We start from the raw sequence: 23,187 nt of genomic DNA on the forward strand, positions 1-23,187 counted from the left end.
GGCCATATTTTAACCAAACCTCTTGAGTCAACTCCTGTGCTTGTTTGTATGTTCTCTTAAGACATGTGAACATCATATGTGTAGTTACCATGCTGGAGTCTCCTCTGTTAGCAAGAGTGTAGAACCAGTGTCCTCCACTCTGTTTTGCATGCTCAGTCATTCATTTGAATTGAATTAAGTCCAAGCAGCAACAGTGACTCCATTTCCAGGACTGCGCTAAGGCTTTCACAAAAAAAATTATACCACATAAAAAATAACTTACACACAACTCCATTATAGCCAACTGGAAATTTTTATTTTACTAGATCAGTAAAATTATATATGAGGAAGAAGGAAGTAGAACCAATTCTCACCTAACAAAAATTACATGTGTAAATGACCAACCCAAAACTATTCAGATTTATTCAATAGTCTGATTGTCCTAGTAATCCGTCTGTGTACACCCAGTCTGACTGAAGCCATGTTCACACGTTCAGTATTTGTAAACCCAAATCAGGAGGAACACTCAGAGTAAAAATATAATAGAAACACATCACCACTTCTGTATTTATCACCAACTCCAAGTTTTGGCTTACATATAGTGATGTAAACTACTCACCAAATACTGAATGTGGCCTCGGGGTTCATGCACACAACAATATTTACAGTCCAAGTGCTATCCATTAAAAAAAATGGACAGCCCTTGGACCAATGTTATTCAATGGGGCAGTGCAGATGAACTATTTTTTTTCACTGACTGAATCTACATGTGAAAAAATCACATCATGCATGATTTTCCTGGGTGTGGGACATGAATTGGATACCATTCGGAGCCACAGTATAGCCACGTGCACATGTTCAGGGTTTGGTCAGTATTTTACCTCAGTATCTGTTAGTCAAAAACAGGAGTGGAACAATCAGAGGAAAAGTATAATAGAAACATATGCACCACTTCTACATTTTTCACCCACTCCTGTTTTTTTAATTACAAATACTAAGGTAAAATACTTACCAAATACTGAACGTGGCCTATAGCCACGAAATTGTATCGTGTTATTGAGAATGATGTTAACATTTGAAAGGAAGTTCCGGGACAAAGGAATTTATTTCCCTTGGTCACCCAAGTCCATCCCTCATCTTCATACAGTCTTAGATGAAGATTTATCCACTTCTTTGAGTCCATTAACCTCCAGCTAGCAAAACTCCTGTCGAGCAATCATTCTCTACGTGAATATCTTAGTCTGAAAGAACTATATTTTAAAATAATCAGAAACTATTTTAAGCCAGTTGTATCCTAAAGCTAAAATCATCTTTAAATATAGATTATTTTTAAAGCCTCAGGGACATTTGATTATTGAAAAGAAATTAAATTACCTAAAATCACAATATAAATCTTCGATATTCCAAGCTTTAAGGTAACCTTATATCTGCACATTTATACTGTTTAAACGTAAGAATTATATATTGTGAATGATACATTATTTTTAATGTTGACAATATATTTAATAGTCTTTTTGTCTTTTCTAAGGATAACATTTTAATTCCAGACGTTCCAACTGAACCTACACAAACTACATATATGACCGCATCTTATTTAGACAAATATGAATCTTCGCCTACTTTATATCAAGTTGAAATGAATGCCGAAATTCAAACACAAAAATTGGAAGAATTCATTCAAGACATTAGCAATAAAGTCAATGGAGGTTTTACCGTGCCTTTCAATACACCACATGCTAATGCTAAAGAAAGTCAAGATGAACTAGAAGCAATGCTCGAAAATAATGTCATAGACACCGAAAAAACACCTGATACAAGGGTTGAATTATTGCCCCCATCTGCGGAGACAAGTAATCTTATTCTACCCTTCTCTACTATTACACCTGATGCAGTTGTTCCAGTGATAGATGATCTCCTCAAACGGAATGAAGAGAGTCTAGCAACTACCAATGCATTTGTACATACTACCATTATGGACACATTCAAAACAGAAAATCTCACAGAGATGTCAGGGGACGACGAAGGTCATGTTGCCATTGAGAAGGTTGCTGTGACTATGGGACCACCAAGTGAGCACATCCTGGAAACGTTTGAAGATTCCCAAGTGTCTACACTACCAAACTATACAGAAGGTCTTCTAGAGAGAGGTATGCAGTATCTTATTACTCTCTAACATGGCACTTAATTTAATTGTGGGAAATGTTTGCGCTATGAAGAAGATTAATTTAATATGATAACAATGTAAACATGAAAATTAATAATCAGCTTTAAAAACACTTCTATGATAAATAAAAAAAACACTCTTTGTTTTTCTTAGATATTTAACATATACAGAAAAAAGTGTAAGGCTATCTATAAGAATTAATGATTTAGTGAAGATAGAAACAATTGAAAGGAGCGGAACTCGCCACTGGTATGTGAAAAAACAGCACTTTATTCTTTTTTTCACGTACCAGTGGTTAGTGCTGCTCCTTTCAATTGTTTCTATCTTCATTAAATTATATATTCTCTGCCTCATTTTTGAGCTGAGCAGAGCCAGACCTGGTTGCCTGTTAATCCTAATTTGCTTTGTTTGATACTTTCAAAAGTGGGTGCTATTAGATACCAGCCATGCAGAGTGCCCAAACTTTTGCATTGGTCCATTTTCCTTTTTGAAATTTTTAAAATGTAAAGATGACTATATATATATATATATATATATATATATATATATATATATATATATATATTGTATATAGTCTAAAATACAAAGAAAATGTGTAATTTTAATTTTAGGCCTTTTAGAGATCATTTAATCTTCAACTTACTTAAATGTTCACAATAACAGTAATTTTGACCAGGGGTGCTCAAACTTTTAAGTACCACTGTACAGTATGTCATATTTCATTAACTTAACCCCTTCGCGACATGCGCCGTACTAGTACTGCGCTGCCGGCACTGCATTTGTGCCAGCAGCAGTACTAGTACGGCACACCGATCACCACGGTCTCACGCTGAGCACCGCGGTGCTCGGGTGCGGGTGTCAGCTTTATATTACAGCTGACACCCCGCAGCAATGCCCACGATCGGCGCTAGCGCCGATCGAGGGCATTTAACCCCTCTGATGCCGCTGTCAGTAGTGACAGTGGCATAGAGGGGGATCGCGCAGGGACGGGGGCTCCCCAGCGCCTGCTCTCAGCAGCTCTCAGCAGGTGCCGGCTAGCCAGGTCATTCCATGACCCGGAAGGAGTCCCGCGGCCATCTTGGACCCGGAAAGCCTCCTAACCTTCCTGTCAGATCGTTGATCTGACAGAGTGCTATGCACACTGTCAGATCAACGATCTGATCTAATACAGTGATGTCCCACCCTGGGAAAATAGTAGAAAGTAAAAAAAAAAAAAATCCCCAAATAAAGGAAAAATAAAACATTTCCCAGTAAATCCATTTATTTATGTAAATTTAAAAAAAAACAATAAAAGTACGCATATTTGGTATCACCGCGTCCGTAACGACCCGCTCTATAAAAGTATCCCACTAGTTAACCCCTTCAGTGAACACCGCAAAAAAAAAAAAAAAACAAGACAAAAAACAACGCTTTATTATCATACGGGCGAACAAAAAGTAGAATAGCACGCGATCAAAAAGACGGATATAAATAACCATGGTACCGCTGAAAATGTCATCTTGTCCCGCAAAAAAAAAGCCACCATACAGCATCATCAGCAGAAAAATAAAAATGTTATAGCTCTCAGAATAAAGTGGTGCAAAAACAATTATTTTTTTTATATAAAATAGTTTTTATTGTGTAAAAGCACCAAAACATAAAAAAATTATATAAATGAGGTATCGCTGTAATCGTACTGACCTGAAGAATAAAGCTGCTTTATCAATTTTACCACACGTGGAACGCTATAAACGCCCCCCCTAAAAGAATTTCAGGAATTGCTGTTTTTTGTTCATTCTGCCTCCCAAAAATCGGAATAAAAAGCGATCAAAAAATGTCATGTGCCCGAAAATAGTACCAATAAAAACGTCAACTCGTCCCGCAAAAAACAAGATCTCACATGACTCTCTGGGCATCTTTTAGTGTGTGACGGCTGACAATCATAAAAATCCACCCAAAAAAAGCTATAAAAGTAAATCAAACCCCCCTTCATCACCCCCTTAGTTAGGGAAAAATAATATAATTTAAAAAAATGTATTTATTTCCAGTTTCCCATTAGGGTTAGGGTTAGGGCTAGGGTTAAGGTTGGGGTTAGGGCTAGGGTTAGGGTTGGGGTTAGGGCTAGGGTTAGGGCTGGGGTTAGGGTTGGGGTTAGGGTTTCAGTTAGAATTGGGGGGTTCCACTGTTTAGGCACATAAGGGGCTCTCCAAACGCGACATGGCGTCCAATCTCAATTCCAGCCAATTCTGCTTTGAACAAGTGAAACAGTGCTCCTTCCCTTCCAAGCTCTGCCGTGCGCCGAAACAGTAGTTCCCCCCATATACGGGGTATCAGCGTACTCAGCACAAATTGGACAACAACTTTTGTAGTCCAATTTCTCCTGTTACCCTTGGGAAAATAAAAATGTGGGGGTTAAAATATCATTTTTGTGGAAAAAAAAATGTTTTATTTTCACGGCTCTGCGCTATAAACTGTAGTGAAACACTTGTTGGTTCAAAGTTCTCACAACACATCTAGATAAGTTCCTTGGGGGGTCTAGTTTCCAACATGGGGTCACTTGTGGGGGGTTTCTACTGTTTAGGTACATCAGGGACTCTGCATATGCAACATGACGCCTTCAGACCAATCCATCTAAGTCTGCATTTCAAACGGCGCTCCTTCCCTTCCAAGCTCTGCCGTGCACCCAAACAGTGGTTCCCCCCCATATATGGGGTATCAGCGTACTCAGCACAAATTGGACAATAACTTTTGTGGTCCAATTTCTCCTGTTACCCTTGGGAAAAAAAATTGAGGGCTAAAACATCATTTTGTGGAAAGAAAAAATGATTTTTTAATTTTCACGGCGCTACATTCTAAACTTTAGTGAAACAATTGGGGGTTAAAAGTGCTCACCACACATCTAGATAAGTTCCTTAGGGGGTCTTCTTTCCAAAATGGGGTCAAGTGTGGGGGGTTTCTACTGTTTAGGCACGTCAGGGGCTCTCCAAATGCGACATGGTTCCGATCTCAATTCCAGCCAATTTTGCATTGAAAAGTCAAACGGTGCTCCTTCCCTTCCGAGCTCTGCCATGCGCTCAAACAGTGGTTTATCCCCATATATGAAGTATCAGCGTACTCAGATCAAATTGCACAACAACTTTTGGGGTCCAATTTATCCTGTTACCCTTGGGAAAATAAAAAATTTGGGGTGAAAAGATCATTTTTTGTGAAAATTAATATGAAATTTTTTTTTTACGGCTCTACAATATAAACTTCTGTGAAGCACTTGGAGGTTCAAAGTGCTCACCACACATCTAGATAAGTTCCTTAGGGGGTCTACTTTCCAAAATGGTGTCACTTGTGGGGGTTTCCACTGTTTAGGCACGTCAGGGGCTCTCCAATCGCGACATGGGTTCCGATCTCAATTCCAGCAAATTTTGCATTGAAAAGTCAAATGGCGTTCCTTCCCTTCCGAGCGCTGCCATGTGCCAAAACATTGGTATACCCCAACATGTAGGGTATCTGCGTACTCAGGACAAATTGTACAATGACTTTTGTGGTCCAATTTCTCCTGTTACCCTTGGTAAGATAAAACAAATTGGATCTGAAGTAAAAATTTTGTGAAAAAAAAGTTAAATGTTCAATTTTTTTTAAACATTCCAAAAATTCCTGTGAAGCACCTGAAGGGTTAATAAAAATTTTGAATGTGGTTTTGAGTACCTTGAGGGGTGCAGTTTTTAGAATGGTGTCACTTTTGGGTATTTTCTGTCATATAGACCCCTCAAAGTCACTTCAAGTGTGAGATGGTCTGTAAAAAAAATGGTTTTGCAAATTTTGTTGCAAAAATGAGAAATCGCTGGTCAACTTTTAACCCTTATAACTCCCTAACAAAAAAAAATTATGTTTCCAAAATTGTGCTGATGTAAAGCAGACATGTGGGAAATGTTGTTTATTAACTATATTATGTGATATAACTCTCTAATTTAAGGGCATAAAAACGAAAAATTTGAAAATTGCAAAATTTTCATAATTTTCGGCAAATTTCTGTTATTTTCACAAATAAATGCAAGTCATATCGAAGAAGTTTTACCACTACCATAAAGTACAATATGTCACGAGAAAACAATGTCAGAATCACCAGGATCCGTTGAAGCTTTTCAGAGTTATGACCTCATACTATCCATTTTAACGCAAGATCATTCACATGATGGATGGATATACTGGGTCCACCAGAGCAGGAATCACCTTTCGGCCTCCTCACACGTCCATATAAAGCTGGTACCGCAAAAAAACAGTACGGGTGTCATCAGTGTTTTGGATCAGTGTTTTGAATCAGTGTGTCGTCAATCTGTCATCAGTTGGCCATCAGTATGCCATCAGTGTTGTTTCGATGTGGCAAAAGAAAAATAAACTACAAATCTTCTCCTACACTTTGCAATATTAAACACGTACAGTACATGGGTGGCACACGGATGGCAGACAAATGCCATCAGTGTGCTGTATGTGTTTTACACAGACCAATAGACTTGTCATCCGTGGCCCTGGTCATCTGTGCTGCTGGTAAAAAGACAGATAAGTCTCCATATGAGTTACAAGGACACATGGCCCATGTAAAAACACAGACATGTGCACAGCAGGGTAGGTTACAATGGGTACATGTGAAGAAACAGATGCCACATGTACTGCAAACATGGACATGTCAAACATCTCCTGGTGAGACATTGGGTTTAAGTCTTGTTTTCAGTAAGATAATAAAATATTTTTTTTGTGTAGTATTACTTCTGAAAGTAAGATTTTAGACTTATTTTCATTAAATCAAACTAATATTTTGCTGGGATAAGTTATGGGATTGAACTCTCACAGTTGTCTGACAACTGAATAAACCTGATAAGATATGTTTGTCCAACAATACCTATTATGGCCATAATTGCAGCATAATTGTACAGAATATCTGAAAGACAACTCCATTATAGCAATTAATGGTTTTATTGTACAAAGATAAAGAAAATATTGGCTCTATGAAAGTTAATGAGTGTGTAAATGACCATCTTCGAATTACTCCTCAGATATTGACAATGGTCTGAAGAGTTTGAAAATCTGCTTGTGATTGATATATCTCTCACCTATAAAACAACTTAAGTTATCTTTAATTTAACAGGAAAGAGTCATGTTGAAAAATGGTATCAGATCTGCAGGCCAGATGCTATGGGGCAGGAGTAGCTGATCAGATTGATATACATTGTTGAACGAGAAGTTTTAGTAAAACTGGCATTTATTCATTAAAAACTCTGATGTGTATATGCATACGAGTCGAGTGGGAGGTCCTACTCATTGATTGATGGTCTTACCTGTGAGATGGTGCATGCAGAGATAACAGTCAGCATTTAGCAGGATAACCCACTGCACCTTGCATACAAACAGCAGGAGTTACTGTATACTGAATCTTTTCCAGCCTCTCCTTTTCATGTCATACTGTCCACAGATTGGGTAACATTTTAAATTTGGCATTCATATAGATATGAGATAGTATGAGATTCATTTGCAGTTCAAAAAGTGAGTGCACAACTTTTCGGTCATTGACTTTGAACTTCATCAGGTTCATAAATATTTTTTTGTAGAGACCCATAGATGAAGCTGTAATAAAATGCTATTTGAGAAACGCAGGATGACCAAGATGTTATACACTAACATTTGTATTGCAAATAATTTCCTGCTATCTTATATCTATATGAGCAGCTAGGTCTTTGGATTTACAGTATAGAAGGTCAGAGCCCCTACTGGAGCATGATCCCATCTGGAGTGTCATGGTTTTAACAGAAATTACATGTACAAGTTGATAGTTTAGGAAATAATTTTGTGGCATAGTAATGTGTGTGTATACATGAATATTTATATAACTCGGCAGGGTGGGAAAATGAACTGTCACTTTCCCACTCTCAAGAGTTTACCTCGGGTCAGGCTGGAAGGCTGCGCTGACGTCATTGACGCTGACGCCGGCAGCTTCTCATTCATTTCTCAGTGGTTTACAGCCGGGTGAGTCGCATTAGCACCGCTCCCGGTTGTAAACTAGATATCCCCCAGATATGGATTATGCTGTGGGACTGACTGTACGCCGGACAGGTATGGTATATTTTTGGCTTTTTATTTTTTACTTATTACAGGAGATTGAGGGCATCATTTGGATTGGTAGAAGAATAAAGATGGCAAAACTGTGTGTTCTTTCATTTCATTTAAGGGAACCTGTCACCCCCAAAATCGATGGTGAGGTAAGCTCACCGTCATCAAGGGCTTATCTACAGCATTCTGTAATGCTGTGGATAAGCCGCCGATGTTACCTGAAAGAGGAGAAAAAGACATTAGATTATACTCACTCAGGGGAGGTCCCGTTCCGATGGGTGTCTCAGGTCCGCTCCGGTGCCTCCCATCTTCATTCCATGACGTCCTCTTCTGGTCTTCACGCCGCGGCTCTGGCACAGGCATACTTTGTCTGCCCTGTTGAGGGCAGATCACAGTACTGCAGTGCGCAGGTGCCAGAAAGGTCAGAGAGGCTCGGTGCATGCGCACTACAGTACTTTGCTCTGCCCTCAACAGGGCAGACAAAGTACGACTGCGCCGGAGCCGCGGCGTTAAGACCAGAAGAGGACATCATGGAATAAAGATGGGAGGCGCCAGAGCAGACCTGAGACACCCATCGGACCGGACCGCAGCGGGACCGCCCCTGGGTGAGTATAATCTAACCTCTTTTTCTCCTCTTTCAGGTAACATCAGGGGCTTATCTACAGCATTACAGAATGCTGTAGATAAGCCCCTGATGACAGTGGGCTTACCTCATCATCGATTTTGGGGGTGACAGGTTCCCTTTAAAATACTTTATTCTGCATGTGTGTGTTTATTTAACCCTTTACAAACTTTAGGATTAGTAATGGATAGGTGTGTTATTGACACCTATGCATTACTAAGCCAGGCTTAATGTCACCTTACAATACAAAGGTGATGTTAACCCCTTATTACCCCATATGCCACCAATACATGGCAGTGGGAAGAGAGAGGCTACATTTAAATTGAAATCTACAATGGAATGGTTCACAAAAAAATGTATCCAGGTGTTAGAATGGCCACGTCAAAGTCCAGACCTCAATCCACTCGAGAATCTGTAGAAAGAGCTGAAAACTGCTGTTCACAAATGATCTCCATCAAACGTCACTGAGCTCGAGCTGTTTGCCGAGGAAGAATGGGCAAGAATTTCAGTCTCTCGATGTACAAAACTGATAGAGACATACCCCAAGCGACTTGCAGCTCTAATCGCAGCAAAAGGTGGCGCAACAAAGTATTAAGTTAAAGGGGCCGAATAATATTGCATGCCCCACTTTTCAGTTTTTGAATTTCCACAAAAATTTTAAATAACCAATAAATTTCGCTCAACTTCACAATTGTGTTCCAGTTGCTGTTGATTCTTCACCAAAAATTTACATTTGGTATCTTTATGTTTGAAGCATGATATGTGGGAAAAGGTTGAAAAGTTCCAGGGGACCGAATACTTTCGCAAGGCACTGTGAGTGCCAGAATTGGTGCATCTTACAGATGCGCCTTTTCTGGGGTGGCTGGGGGCAGATGTTTTTAGCCGGGGGGACAATAACCATGGACCCACTCTAGGCTATTAATATCTGTCCTCAGTTACTGACTTTCTCTCTCTGGTGCAGAAAATTGCATGGGAGTCCACACCAGTTTTTTCAGTAAAAACATTCTTTTATTAAAAACATACAGGTCCCAAATTTTATGAGCAGCTTGAGGACCTGAGCATGTGACCTCCGACCACCAATGAAAGGTCGTCACGGTGTCACATGACCCTCTTCCCATTGAAAAAAATAAAGTTGGATCCAAAATGGCTGACTTCAAAATGGCCACCATAATCACCACCCATCTTGAAAAGTTGTCCCCCTCCCATATACTAATGTGCCACAAACAGGAAGTTGATATCACCAACCACTCCCATTTTATTTAGATGTATCCATATAAATACTATACTATATATATCTATATATATACTGTATATATACATATCTACTATATAATTGTCTTAGGGTCACTTCCGTCTGTCTGTCACGGAAATCCCAAGTCGCTGATTGGTCGTGGCAAAACAGCCACGACCAATCAGCGACGGGCACAGTCCGGCAGCGAAATGGCCGCTCCCTACTCCCCTCTGCAGCATCAATAGTAGAAAGATCTAATGTTAAAAATAATATAAAAAATAAAAAATCATTATATACTCACCCTCTGTCGGCCCCCCGGATCCAGCCCAAGCCTTTCCCGCTCCTCACGATGCTCCAGCAACCGGTCCTTGCATTGCGGTCTCGCGAGATGATGACGTAGCGGTCTCTCTAGACCGCTACATCATCATCTCGCAAGACCGCAATGCACTCTTGGGACTGGAGCGTTGCAAGGAGCATCGGTAAATGCCTGAGCTGGATCCAGGGAGCCGACGGAGGGTGAGTATATAACTATTTTTATTTTAATTATTTTTTTAACCTGGATATGGTGCCCACATTGCTATATACTATGTGGCTGTTAGATACTGAGTGGGCTGTGTTATATACTACATCTCTGTGCTATATACTACGTGGCTGTGGTATATATTATGTGGCTGGGCAATATACTACATCGCTGTGCTCTACACTACGTGGCCTGTGTTATATATTGCATGGGCAGTGTTATATACTATGTGTCTGTGCTATATGCTACGTGTCTGTGCTATATACTACGTGGCTGGGCAATATACTACGTGGCTGAGCAATATACTATGTGGCTGGGCAATATACTACATTGCTGGGCAATATACTATGTGGCTGTGCTATTTACTATGTGGGCTGTGCTATATACAGTGGGGCAAAAAAGTATTTAGTCAGTCAGCAATAGTGCAAGTTCCACCACTTAAAAAGATGAGAGGCGTCTGTAATTTACATCATAGGTAGACCTCAACTATGGGAGACAAACTGAGAAAAAAAAATCCAGAAAATCACATTGTCTGTTTTTTTATCATTTTATTTGCATATTTTGGTGGAAAATAAGTATTTGGTCAGAAACAAAATTTCATCTCAATACTTTGTAATACATCCTTTGTTGGCAATGACAGAGGTCAAACGTTTTCTGTAAGTCTTCACAAGGTTGCCACACACTGTTGTTGGTATGTTGGCCCATTCCTCCATGCAGATCTCCTCTAGAAAAGTGATGTTTTTGGCTTTTCGCTTGGCAACACGGACTTTCAACTCCCTCCAAAGGTTTTCTATAGGGTTGAGATCTGGAGACTGGCTAGGCCACTCCAGGACCTTGAAATGCTTCTTCCGAAGCCACTCCTTTGTTGCCCTGGCGGTGTGCTTTGGATCATTGTCATGTTGAAAGACCCAGCCACGTTTCATCTTCAATGCCCTTGCTGATGGAAGGAGGTTTGCACTCAAAATCTCACGATACATGGCCCTATTCATTCTTTCATGTACCCGGATCAGTCGTCCTGGCCCCTTTGCAGAGAAACAGCCCCAAAGCATGATGTTTCCACCACCATGCTTTACAGTAGGTATGGTGTTTGATGGATGCAACTCAGTATTCTTTTTCCTCCAAACACGACAAGTTGTGTTTCTACCAAACAGTTCCAGTTTGGTTTCATCATACCATAGGACATTCTCCCAAAACTCCTCTGGATCATCCAAATGCTCTCTAGCAAACTTCAGACGGGCCCGGACATGTACTGTGTCATGAATCCCCAATGGCTAGGGATAGCACAGGACAAGCAAAGTATAACAAATATCGGACGAGCTCTAGGGTGATGGAACCTGGGCTGACCGCAGCCCTACGCCTGACAAACGCAACTAGAGATAGCCAGGGAGCGTTCCTACGTTGGTTCTAGACGCCACGCACCAGCCTAAGAGCTAACTAGTACTGCAGAGAAAACAAGACCTCACTTGCCTCCAGAGGAATTAACCCCAAAGGTATAGTTGCCCCCCACATGTATTGACGGTGAAATGAGAGGAAGGCACACACATAGAGATGATGTATATAGCTTTAGCAAATAGAGGCCCGCTGAAAACTAGAAAGCAGAATGATACAAAAGGGGACTGAGCGGTCAGCAAAAAACCCTAATCAAAAAAACCATCCTGAGATTACAAGAACCCATGTGCCAACTCATGGCACATGGGGAGAACCTCAGTCCACTAGAGCAACCAGCTAGCATAGAGACATTCTAAGCAAGCTGGACCAAAAACCAAACAACTGAAAATCAGCACTTAGCTTATCCTGAAAGATCTGGGAGCAGGTAGGCAGGAACCAAACAGAGCACATCTGAACACATTGATAGCCGGCAAGGGAAATGACAGAAAGGCCAGGTAAAATAGGAAACACCCAGCCTCTGATGGACAGGTGGAAACCAAAGGCCGCAACCCACCAAAGTCACCCAGTACCAGCAGTAACCACCAGAGGGAGCCCACCAACAGAATCCACAACAGTACCCCCCCCTTGAGGAGGGGTCACCGAACCCTCACGAGGACCCCCAGGGCGATCAGGGTGAGCTCTATGGAAGGCGCGGACCAAATCAGTCGCGTGAACATCGGAGGCGACCACCCAGGAATTATCCTCCTGACCATAACACTTCCACTTAACCAAATACTGGAGTTTGCGTCTGGAAACACGAGAATCCAAGATCTTTTCAACAACATACTCCAATTCTCCCTCCACCAGCACCGGAGCAGGAGGCTCGACCGAAGGAACAACGGGCACCTCATACCTCCGCAACAACGACCGATGGAACACATTATGAATAGCAAACGATGCTGGGAGATCCAAACGAAAAGATACAGGGTTAAGAATCTCCGAGATCCTATAAGGACCGATGAACCGAGGCTTGAACTTAGGAGAAGAGACCTTCATAGGGACAAAACGAGAAGACAACCACACCAAGTCCCCAACAAGAAGTCGGGGACCCACGCGGCGACGGCGATTAGCAAACTGCTGAGTCTTCTCCTGAGATAACTTCAAATTGTCCACCACCTGATTCCAAATCTGATGTAGCCTGTCCACCACCACGTCCACTCCAGGACAATCCGAAGATTCCCCCTGACCAGAGGAAAAACAAGGATGAAACCCCGAATTACAAAAAAAAGGAGAGACCAACGTGGCAGAACTAGCCCGATTATTAAGAGCAAATTCGGCCAGTGGCAAAAAAGCAACCCAGTCATCCTGATCAGCAGAAACAAAACACCTCAAATAAGTTTCCAAGGTCTGATTAGTTTGCTCCGTCTGGCCATTCGTCTGAGGATGGAATGCAGACGAGAAAGACAAATCAATGCCCATCTTGGCACAAAACGTCCGCCAAAATCTAGACACAAACTGGGATCCCCTGTCAGAAACGATATTCTCCGGAATCCCATGCAAACGAACCACGTTCTGAAAAAACAAAGGAACCAACTCAGAGGAGGAGGGTAACTTAGGCAAGGGCACCAAATGAACCATCTTAGAAAAGCGGTCACACACAACCCAGATAACGGACATTTTCTGTGAAACCGGGAGATCAGAAATAAAATCCATGGAAATGTGCGTCCAAGGCCTCTTCGGGATGGGCAAGGATAACAACAACCCACTAGCCCGTGAACAGCAAGGCTTAGCTCGAGCACACACTTCACAAGACTGCACAAAGGTACGCACATCCCTAGACAAGGAAGGCCACCAAAAAGACCTGGCCACCAAATCTCTTGTACCAAATATTCCAGGATGACCAGCCAACACAGAAGAATGGACCTCGGAGATGACTCTACTGGTCCAATTATCCGGAACAAACAGTCTTTCTGGTGGACATCGATCCGGTTTATCCACCTGAAACTCCTGCAATGCACGTCGCAAGTCTGGGGATACGGCGGACAATATTACCCCATCCCTAAGGATACCAGCAGGCCCAGTGTCTCCAGGAGAATCAGGCACAAAACTCCTGGAAAGAGCATCTGCCTTCACATTCTTTGAACCTGGCAGGTATGAAACCACGAAATTGAAACGAGAAAAAAATAATGACCAACGAGCCTGTCTAGGATTCAAACGCCTGGCAGACTCAAGGTAAATGAGATTCTTGTGATCAGTCAAGACCACCACGCGATGTTTAGCACCCTCAAGCCAATGACGCCACTCCTCAAATGCCCACTTCATGGCCAAAAGCTCCCGATTACCCACATCATAATTGCGCTCGGCGGGCGAGAATTTTCTAGAGAAGAAAGCACATGGCTTCGTCACCGAGCCATTAGAACTTCTCTGTGACAAAACCGCCCCCGCTCCAATCTCGGAAGCATCAACCTCCACCTGAAAAGGAAGTGAAACATCTGGTTGACACAACACAGGAGCAGAAGAAAACCGGCGCTTAAGTTCCCGAAAGGCCTCCACGGCCGCAGGAGACCAATCAGCAACATCAGCACCCTTTTTAGTCAAATCAGTCAAAGGTTTAACAATACTGGAAAAATTAGCAATGAACCGACGATAAAAATTAGCAAACCCCAAGAACTTCTGAAGGCTCTTAACAGATGTAGGTTGTGTCCAGTCACAAATAGCCTGAACCTTAACGGGATCCATCTCAATAGTAGAAGGAGAAAAAATGTACCCCAAAAAAGAAATCTTCTGGACTCCGAAGAGACACTTTGAGCCCTTCACAAACAGAGAATTGGCCCGCAAAACCTGAAACACCTTCCTGACCTGTAGAACATGAGACTCCCAGTCATCAGAAAACACCAAAATATCATCCAAATACACAATCATAAACTTATCCAGATATTCACGGAAAATATTGTGCATAAAGGACTGAAAGACTGACGGAGCATTGGAGAGTCCAAAAGGCATTACCAAATACTCAAAATGGCCCTCAGGCGTATTAAATGCGGTTTTCCACTCATCACCCTGTTTTATCCGCACCAGATTATACGCACCACGAAGATCTATTTTAGTGAACCACCTAGCCCCCTTAATGCGAGCAAACAAATCAGTAAATAATGGCAATGGATACTGGTATTTGACTGTAATCTTATTCAGAAGGCGATAATCTATACAAGGCCTCAGGGAACCATCTTTTTTTTGCCACGAAAAAAAAACCTGTTCCCAGAGGGGACGAAGATGGACGAATATGTCCCTTTTCCAAGGACTCCTTAATATAATTCCGCATAGCAGTATGCTCTGGCAGTGACAGATTAAATAAACGACCCTTAGGGAACTTACTGCCAGGAATCAATTCTATAGCACAGTCACACTCTCTATGAGGAGGGAGCGAATTGAGCTTAGGCTCCTCAAAAACATCCTTATAATCTGACAAAAACGCAGGGATCTCCGAAGGAGTCGATGAAGCGATAGAAATCGGAGGTGCATCATCATGAACCCCCTGACATCCCCAGCTTAGCACAGACATTGTTTTCCAGTCCAGGACAGGATTATGAGTTTGTAACCATGGCAGACCAAGCACTAGTACATCATGTAAATTATACAGTACAAGGAAGCGAATCACCTCCTGATGAACGGGAGTCATGCGCATGGTCACTTGTGTCCAATACTGCGGTTTATTCATAGCCAATGGTGTAGAATCAATTCCCTTCAGAGGAATAGGAACTTCCAGAGGCTCTAGACTAAAACCGCAGCGTTTAGCAAATGACCAATCCATAAGACTCAGGGCAGCGCCTGAATCCACATAGGCATCGACGGAAATGGAAGACAGTGAAAAAATCAGAGTCACAGACAAAATGAACTTAGACTGCAGAGTATCAATGGCAAAAGATTTATCAACCCTTTTTGTGCGTTTAGAGCATGCTGATATAACATGAGCTGAATCACCACAATAAAAACACAAACCATTTTTCCGCCTATAATTTTGCCGTTCACTTCTGGACTGAATTCTATCACATTGCATAGTCTCAGGTGCCTGTTCAGAAGACACCGCCAACTGGTGCACGGGTTTGCGCTCCCGTAAACGCCGATCAATCTGAATGGCCATAGCCATAGACTCATTCAGACCTGTAGGCGCAGGGAACCCCACCATAACATCCTTAATGGCCTCAGAAAGACCATTTCTGAAGTTTGCAGCCAGGGCGCACTCATTCCACTGAGTAAGCACCGACCATTTCCGAAATTTCTGACAATATATTTCCGCTTCATCATGCCCCTGAGAGAGGGCTAATAAAGCCTTTTCAGCCTGAATCTCTAGGTTAGGTTCCTCATAGAGCAATCCCAATGCCAGAAAAAACGCATCCACACTGAGCAACGCAGGATCCCCTGGTGCCAATGCAAATGCCCAATTCTGAGGGTCGCCCCGTAGGAACGATATAACAATCTTGACCTGTTGAGCAGGGTCTCCAGAGGAGCGAGATTTCAAAGAGAGAAACAATTTACAATTGTTCCTGAAATTCAGGAAGGTAGATCTATCTCCAGAAAAAAAACTCTGGAATAGGAATTCTAGGTTCAGACATGGGAGTGTGAACAACGAAATCCTGTATGTTTTGAACCTTTGCCGCGAGATTACTCAGGCTGGAAGCCAAACTCTGGACATCCATGATAAACAGCTAAGATCAGAGCCATTCAAGGGTTAAGAGGAGGTAGGAAGCAGCTAGACAGCAATTAAGGGCTAGGCAGCAAAACTCTGAAGAAAAAAAAAATAAAATTTTCCTTGAACACTTCTTTTCCTCCTGCTTCAGCCCAAACAATTAACACTTTGTGGGCCGGCTATACTGTCATGAATCCCCAATGGCTAGGGATAGCACAGGACAAGCAAAGTATAACAAATATCGGACGAGCTCTAGGGTGATGGAACCTGGGCTGACCGCAGCCCTACGCCTGACAAACGCAACTAGAGATAGCCAGGGAGCGTTCCTACGTTGGTTCTAGACGCCACGCACCAGCCTAAGAGCTAACTAGTACTGCAGAGAAAACAAGACCTCACTTGCCTCCAGAGGAATTAACCCCAAAGGTATAGTTGCCCCCCACATGTATTGACGGTGAAATGAGAGGAAGGCACACACATAGAGATGATGTATATAGCTTTAGCAAATAGAGGCCCGCTGAAAACTAGAAAGCAGAATGATACAAAAGGGGACTGAGCGGTCAGCAAAAAACCCTAATCAAAAAAACCATCCTGAGATTACAAGAACCCATGTGCCAACTCATGGCACATGGGGAGAACCTCAGTCCACTAGAGCAACCAGCTAGCATAGAGACATTCTAAGCAAGCTGGACCAAAAACCAAACAACTGAAAATCAGCACTTAGCTTATCCTGAAAGATCTGGGAGCAGGTAGGCAGGAACCAAACAGAGCACATCTGAACACATTGATAGCCGGCAAGGGAAATGACAGAAAGGCCAGGTAAAATAGGAAACACCCAGCCTCTGATGGACAGGTGGAAACCAAAGGCCGCAACCCACCAAAGTCACCCAGTACCAGCAGTAACCACCAGAGGGAGCCCACCAACAGAATCCACAACAGTACTGGCTTAAGCAGTGGGACACGTCTGGCACTGCAGGATCTGAGTCCATGGTGGCATAGTGTGTTACTTATGGTAGGCCTTGTTACATTGGTCCCAGCTCTCTGCAGTTCATTCACTAGGTCCCCCCGCGTGGTTCTGGGATTTTTGCTCACCGTTCTTGTGATCATTCTGACCCCACTGGGTGGGATTTTGCATGGAGCCCCAGATCGAGGGAGATTATCAGTGGTCTTGAATGTCTTCCATTTTCTAATTTTTGCTCCCACTGTTGATTTCTTCACTCCAAGCTGGTTGGCTATTGCAGATTCAGTCTTCCCAGCCTGGTGCAGGGCTACAATTTTCTTTCTGGTGTCCTTTGACAGCTCTTTGGTCTTCACCATAGTGGAGTTTGGAGTCAGACTGTTTGAGGGTGTGCACAGGTGTCTTTTTATACTGATAACAAGTTTAAACAGGTGCCATTACTACAGGTAATGAGTGGAGGAAAGAGGAGACTCTTAAAGAAGAAGTTACAGGTCTGTGAGAGCCAGAAATCTTGATCGTTTGTTTCTGACCAAATACTTATTTTCCACCAGAATATGCAAATAAAATGATAAAAAAACAGACAATGTGATTTTCTGGATTTTTTTTTCTCAGTTTGTCTCCCATAGTTGAGGTCTACCTGTGATGTAAATTACAGACCCCTCTCATCTTTTTAAGTGGTGGAACTTGCACTATTGCTGACTGACTAAATACTTTTTTGCCCCACTGTACTACGTGGCTGGGCAATATACGTGACTGTGTTATATACTATGTGGCTGTACTATATACTACATGGCAGTGCTATATATTACATGGGCTGTGTTAAATACTACGTGGGCTGTGTTATACGCTACTTGGCTGTGCTATATTTCTCTGCTGTATCTGTGCATCATGAATCATGGTATGTGTTAAAGAGGAGGGCCCACTGAGGCTCTTTCGCCCAGGGCCCTCAAAAACTTGGAGCTGGCCCTGGCTTCACTGATTGGTCACACCCGGCCGCGAACAATCAGTGACAGGCGCAGTCTGCCCGCGAATTGGCGCAGAGCTTGAACCACGCTTCGCTAATTGGTCGCGGCCAACCGGCCGAATCCTGTGTATAAATTGCATTATTCTGAAAACTTCATAAATAAACTACATACATATTCTAGAATACCTGATGGGTTAGAATCGGGCCACCATCTAGTATATATATATGCACACTGCTCAAAAAACTAAAAGGGAACACTTAAACAACAGAATAGAACTCCAAGTAAATCAAACTTCTGTGAAATCAAACTGTCCACTTAGGAAGCAACACTGTTTGACAATCAATTTCACATGAAATTTCACATGCTGTTGTACAAATGGAATAGACAACAGATGGAAATTATTGGCAATTATCAAGACACACTCAATAAAGGAGTGGTTCTGCAGGTGGGGAGCACAGACCACATCTCAGTACCAATGCTTTCTGGCTGATGTTTTGGTCACTTTTGAATGTTGGTTGTGCTTTCACACTCATGGTAGCATGAAACGGACAATACAACCCACACAAGTGGCTTAGGTAGTGCAGCTCATCCAGGATGGCACATCAATGCGAGCTGTGGCAAGAAGGTTTGCTGTGTCTGGCGCTACCAGGAGACAGGCCAGTACACTAGGAGATGTGGAGGGGGCCGGAGGAGGGCAAGAACCCAGCAGCAGGACCACTACCTCAGACTTTGTGCAAGGAGGAACAGGAGGAGCACTGCCAAAGCCCTGCAAAATGACCTTCAGCAGGCCACAAATGTGCATGTGTCTGCACAAACGGTTAAAAACCAACTCCATGAGGATGATCTGAGTGCCCGACGTCCACAGATGGGGGTTATGCTCACAGCCCAACACCATGCAAGACGCTTGACATTTGCAACAGAACACTAGGATGGGCAAATTTGCCACTGGTGCCCTGTGCTCTTCACAGATGAAAGCAGGTTCACACTGAGCACATGTGACAGACGTGACAGAGTCTGGAGACACCATGGAGAGCAATCTGCTGCCTGCAACTTCTTTCAGCATGACCGGTTTGACAGTGGGTCGGCAATGGTGTGGGGTGGCATTTCTTTGGAGGGTCGCACAGCCCTCCATGTGCTTGTTAGAGGTAGCCTGACTGCCATTAGGTACCGAGATGAGATCCTCAGACCCCTTGTGAGACCATATGCTGGTGCGGATGGCTCTGTGTTGCTCCTAATGCAGGACAATGCCAGACCTCATGTGGCTGAAGTGTGTCAGCAGTTCCTGCAAGATGAAGGCATTGAAGCTATGGGTTGGCCCGCCCGTTCCCCAGACCTGAATCCGATTGAACACATCTGGGACATCATGTCTTGCACCATCCACCAACGTCACGTTGCACCACAGACTGTCCAGGAGTTGGCAGATGCTTTAGTCCAGGTCTGGGAGGAGATCCCTCAGAAGACCATCCGCCGCCTCATCAGGAGCATGCCCAGGCATTGTAGGGAGATCATACAGGAACGTGGAGGCCACACACACTACTGAGCAGCATTTCCTTGTCTTGAGGCATTTCCACTGAAGTTGGATCAGCCTGTAACTTCATTTTCCACTTTGATTTTGAGCATCATTCCAACTCCAGATGTCCGTGGGATATTGGTTGTGATTTACGTTGATAATTTTTAGGTTTTATTATTTTCAGCACACTCCACTATGTAATGAATAAAGATTTACAACTGGAATATTTCATACAGTGATATCTAGGATGTGGTATTTTAGTGTTCCCTTTATTTTTTTGAGCAGTGTATATACTGTATATACAGTCATGGCCAAAAGTATTCACACCCCTGCAATTCTGTCAGATAATACTCAGTTTCTTCCTGAAAATGTTTGCAAACACAAATTCTTTGGTATTATAATCTTCATTTAATTTGTCCTAAATGAAAAAAACACAAAAGAGAATGAAGCAAAAAGCAAAACATTGATCATTTCACACAAAACTCCAAAAATGGGCGAGATAAAAGTATTGGCACCCTCAGCCTAATACTTGGTTGCACAACCTTTAGCCAAAATAACTGCGACCAACCACTTCCGGTAACCATCAATGAGTTTCTTAAAATGCTCTGCTGGAATGTTAGACCATTCTTCTTTGGCAAACTGCTCCAGGTCCCTGATATTTGAAGGGTGCCTTCTCCAAACTGCCGTTTTTAGATCTCTCCACAGGTGTTCTATGGGATTCAGGTCTGGACTCATTGCTGGTCACCTTAGAAGTCTCCAGTGCTTTCTCTCAAACGATTGTAAAGTGCTTTTTGAAGTGTGTTTTGGGTCATTGTCCTGCTGGAAGACCCATGACCTCTGAGGGAGACCCAGCTTTCTCACACTGAGCCCTACATTATGCTGCAAAATTTGTTGGTAGTCTTCAGACTTCATAATGCCATGCACACAGTCAAGCAGTCCAGTGCCAGAGGCAGCAAAGCAACCCCAAATCATCAGGGAACCTCCGCCATGTTTGACTGTAGGGACCGTGTTCTTTTCTTTGAATGCCTCTTTTTCTCTCCTGTAAACTCTATGTTGATGCCTTTGCCCAAAAAGCTCTACTTTTGTCTCATCTGACCAGAGAACATTCTTCCAAAATGTTTTAGGCTTTTTCAGGTAAGTTTTGGCAAACTCCAGCCTGGCTTTTTTTTGTCTCGGGGTAAGAAGTGGGGTCTTCCTGGGTCTCCTACCATACAGTCCCTTTTCATTCAGACGCTGACAGATAGTATGGGTTGACACTGTTGTACCCTCGGACTGCAGGGCAGCTTGAACTTGTTTGGATGTTAGTCGAGGTTCTTTATCCAACATCCGCACAATCTTGCGTTGAAATCTCTTGTCAATTTTTCTTTTCCGTCCACATATAGGGAGGTTAGCCACAGTGCCATGGGCTTAAGGCCATGTTCACACGCTGCGGGTTCCTCTGCGGGTTAATCCCGCAGCGGAATTGAAAATCTGCAGGGCAAAACCGCTGCAGTTATCCCTGCAGATTTATCGCGGTTTGTTCCGCGGTTTCCGCTGCGGGATTACTGCTGTACTATTGATGCTGCATATGCAGCAATATGCAGCATCAATAGTAATGTAAAAAATAATAAAAATTGGCTATACTCACCCTCTGACGTCGCGATCTCCCCGGCGCTGCAAGCGGCTGTGCCGACAAGGACTTTCGTGACGTCATGGTCATGTGACCGCGGCGTCATCACGGTCATGTGACCGCGACGTCACCACAGGTCCTGTTCGGCACAGCAACTGAGACCGGACGCCGCGGGCAGCGCTGAGAGGTGAGTATAGCTTCATTTTTTATTTTAATTCTTTTTTTTACACTATTTTATGGTTCCCAGGGCCTGGAGGAGAGTCTCCTCTCCTCCACCCCGGGTACCACCCGCACATTATCCGCTTACTTCCCGCAACGTGGGCACAGCCCCATGCGGGAAGTAAGCGGTTCAATGCATTCCTATGGGTGCAGAATCGCAGCGATTCTGCACAAAGAAGTGACATGCTGCGGGTTGTAAACCGCTGCGTTTCTGCGCGGTTTTTCCCGCAGCATGTGCACTGCGGTTTGCGGTTTCCATAGGGTTTACATGTTAATGTAAACGCTTTGGAAACTGCTGCGGACCTGCAGCATCAAAATCGCGGCGGTTCCGCGGTAAAAACCGCAGCGTGTGAACATGGCTTTAAAGTTCTTGATGACACTGCGCGCGGTAGACACAGGAACATTCAGGTCTTTGGAGATGGACTTGTAGCCTTGAGATTGCTCATGCTTCCTAACAATTTGGTTTCTCAATGCCTCAGAGAGTTCTTTGGTCTTCTTTCTTTTATCCATGCTCAATGTGGTACACACAAGGACACAAGACAGAGGTTGAGTCAACTTTAATCCATGTCAACTGGCTGCAAGTGTGATTTAATTATTGCCAACACCTGATAGGTGCCACAGGTAAGTTACAGGTGCTGTTAATTACACAAATTAGAGAAGCATCACATGATTTTTCGAACAGTGCCAATACTTTTGTCCACCCCCTTTTTTATGTTTGGTGTGGAATTATATCCAATTTGGCTTTAGGACAATTCTTTTTGTGTTTTTTTCATTTAAGACAAATTAAATGAAGATAATAATACCAAAGAATTTGTGTTTGAAATCATTTTCAGGAAGAAACTGAGTATTATCTGACAGAATTGCAGGGGTGTGAATACTTTTGGCCATGACTGTATATATATATATATATATAGATAGATAGATAGATAGATAGATAGATAGATAGATAGATAGATAGATAGATGTTTTGAAGAATATTTGGTTTTAAAACTATGTGTACAGCTGTGTATTACAATGCAATTTTAACATGAGCTTTTACATAGAGAGAACTGCTGTATGTAAAAGCTTACAGCAGTTGCATACGAATGCCATATGGATGTCACACTGTTACTAGATGCGAGGAAATCGCATCCTCGCATTGCAAATGGATTACATACGGATCACTGTTCAGGGAACATTTGTGCGATTCTCGGCTGTCAAAATCGGACCGATTTTTTATACGGTAAGTGTGACTCCAGCCTAATACTTACAATTTATCACGTGCCACAAAATCATGTCCTCAA

At 42.9% G+C, this 23,187-nt stretch overlaps 1 protein-coding gene across 1 annotated transcript in view; it reads left to right on the top strand.

Moving 5' to 3' along the window:
* The window catches only part of IMPG1 (interphotoreceptor matrix proteoglycan 1), a 742,521-nt gene that overhangs the window by 424,434 nt on the left and 294,900 nt on the right, over positions 1 to 23,187 (top strand). Inside the window, exon 12 of the mRNA XM_077289856.1 lies at positions 1,508 to 2,126. Within this exon, the coding sequence (XP_077145971.1) occupies positions 1,508 to 2,126 (619 nt within the window). The remainder of the gene's footprint in view (positions 1 to 1,507; positions 2,127 to 23,187) is intronic.

The sequence above is a fragment of the Ranitomeya variabilis genome, chromosome 2, assembly GCF_051348905.1.
Source record: "Ranitomeya variabilis isolate aRanVar5 chromosome 2, aRanVar5.hap1, whole genome shotgun sequence".
In the NCBI taxonomy this organism is placed as follows: Eukaryota; Metazoa; Chordata; class Amphibia; order Anura; family Dendrobatidae; genus Ranitomeya; species Ranitomeya variabilis.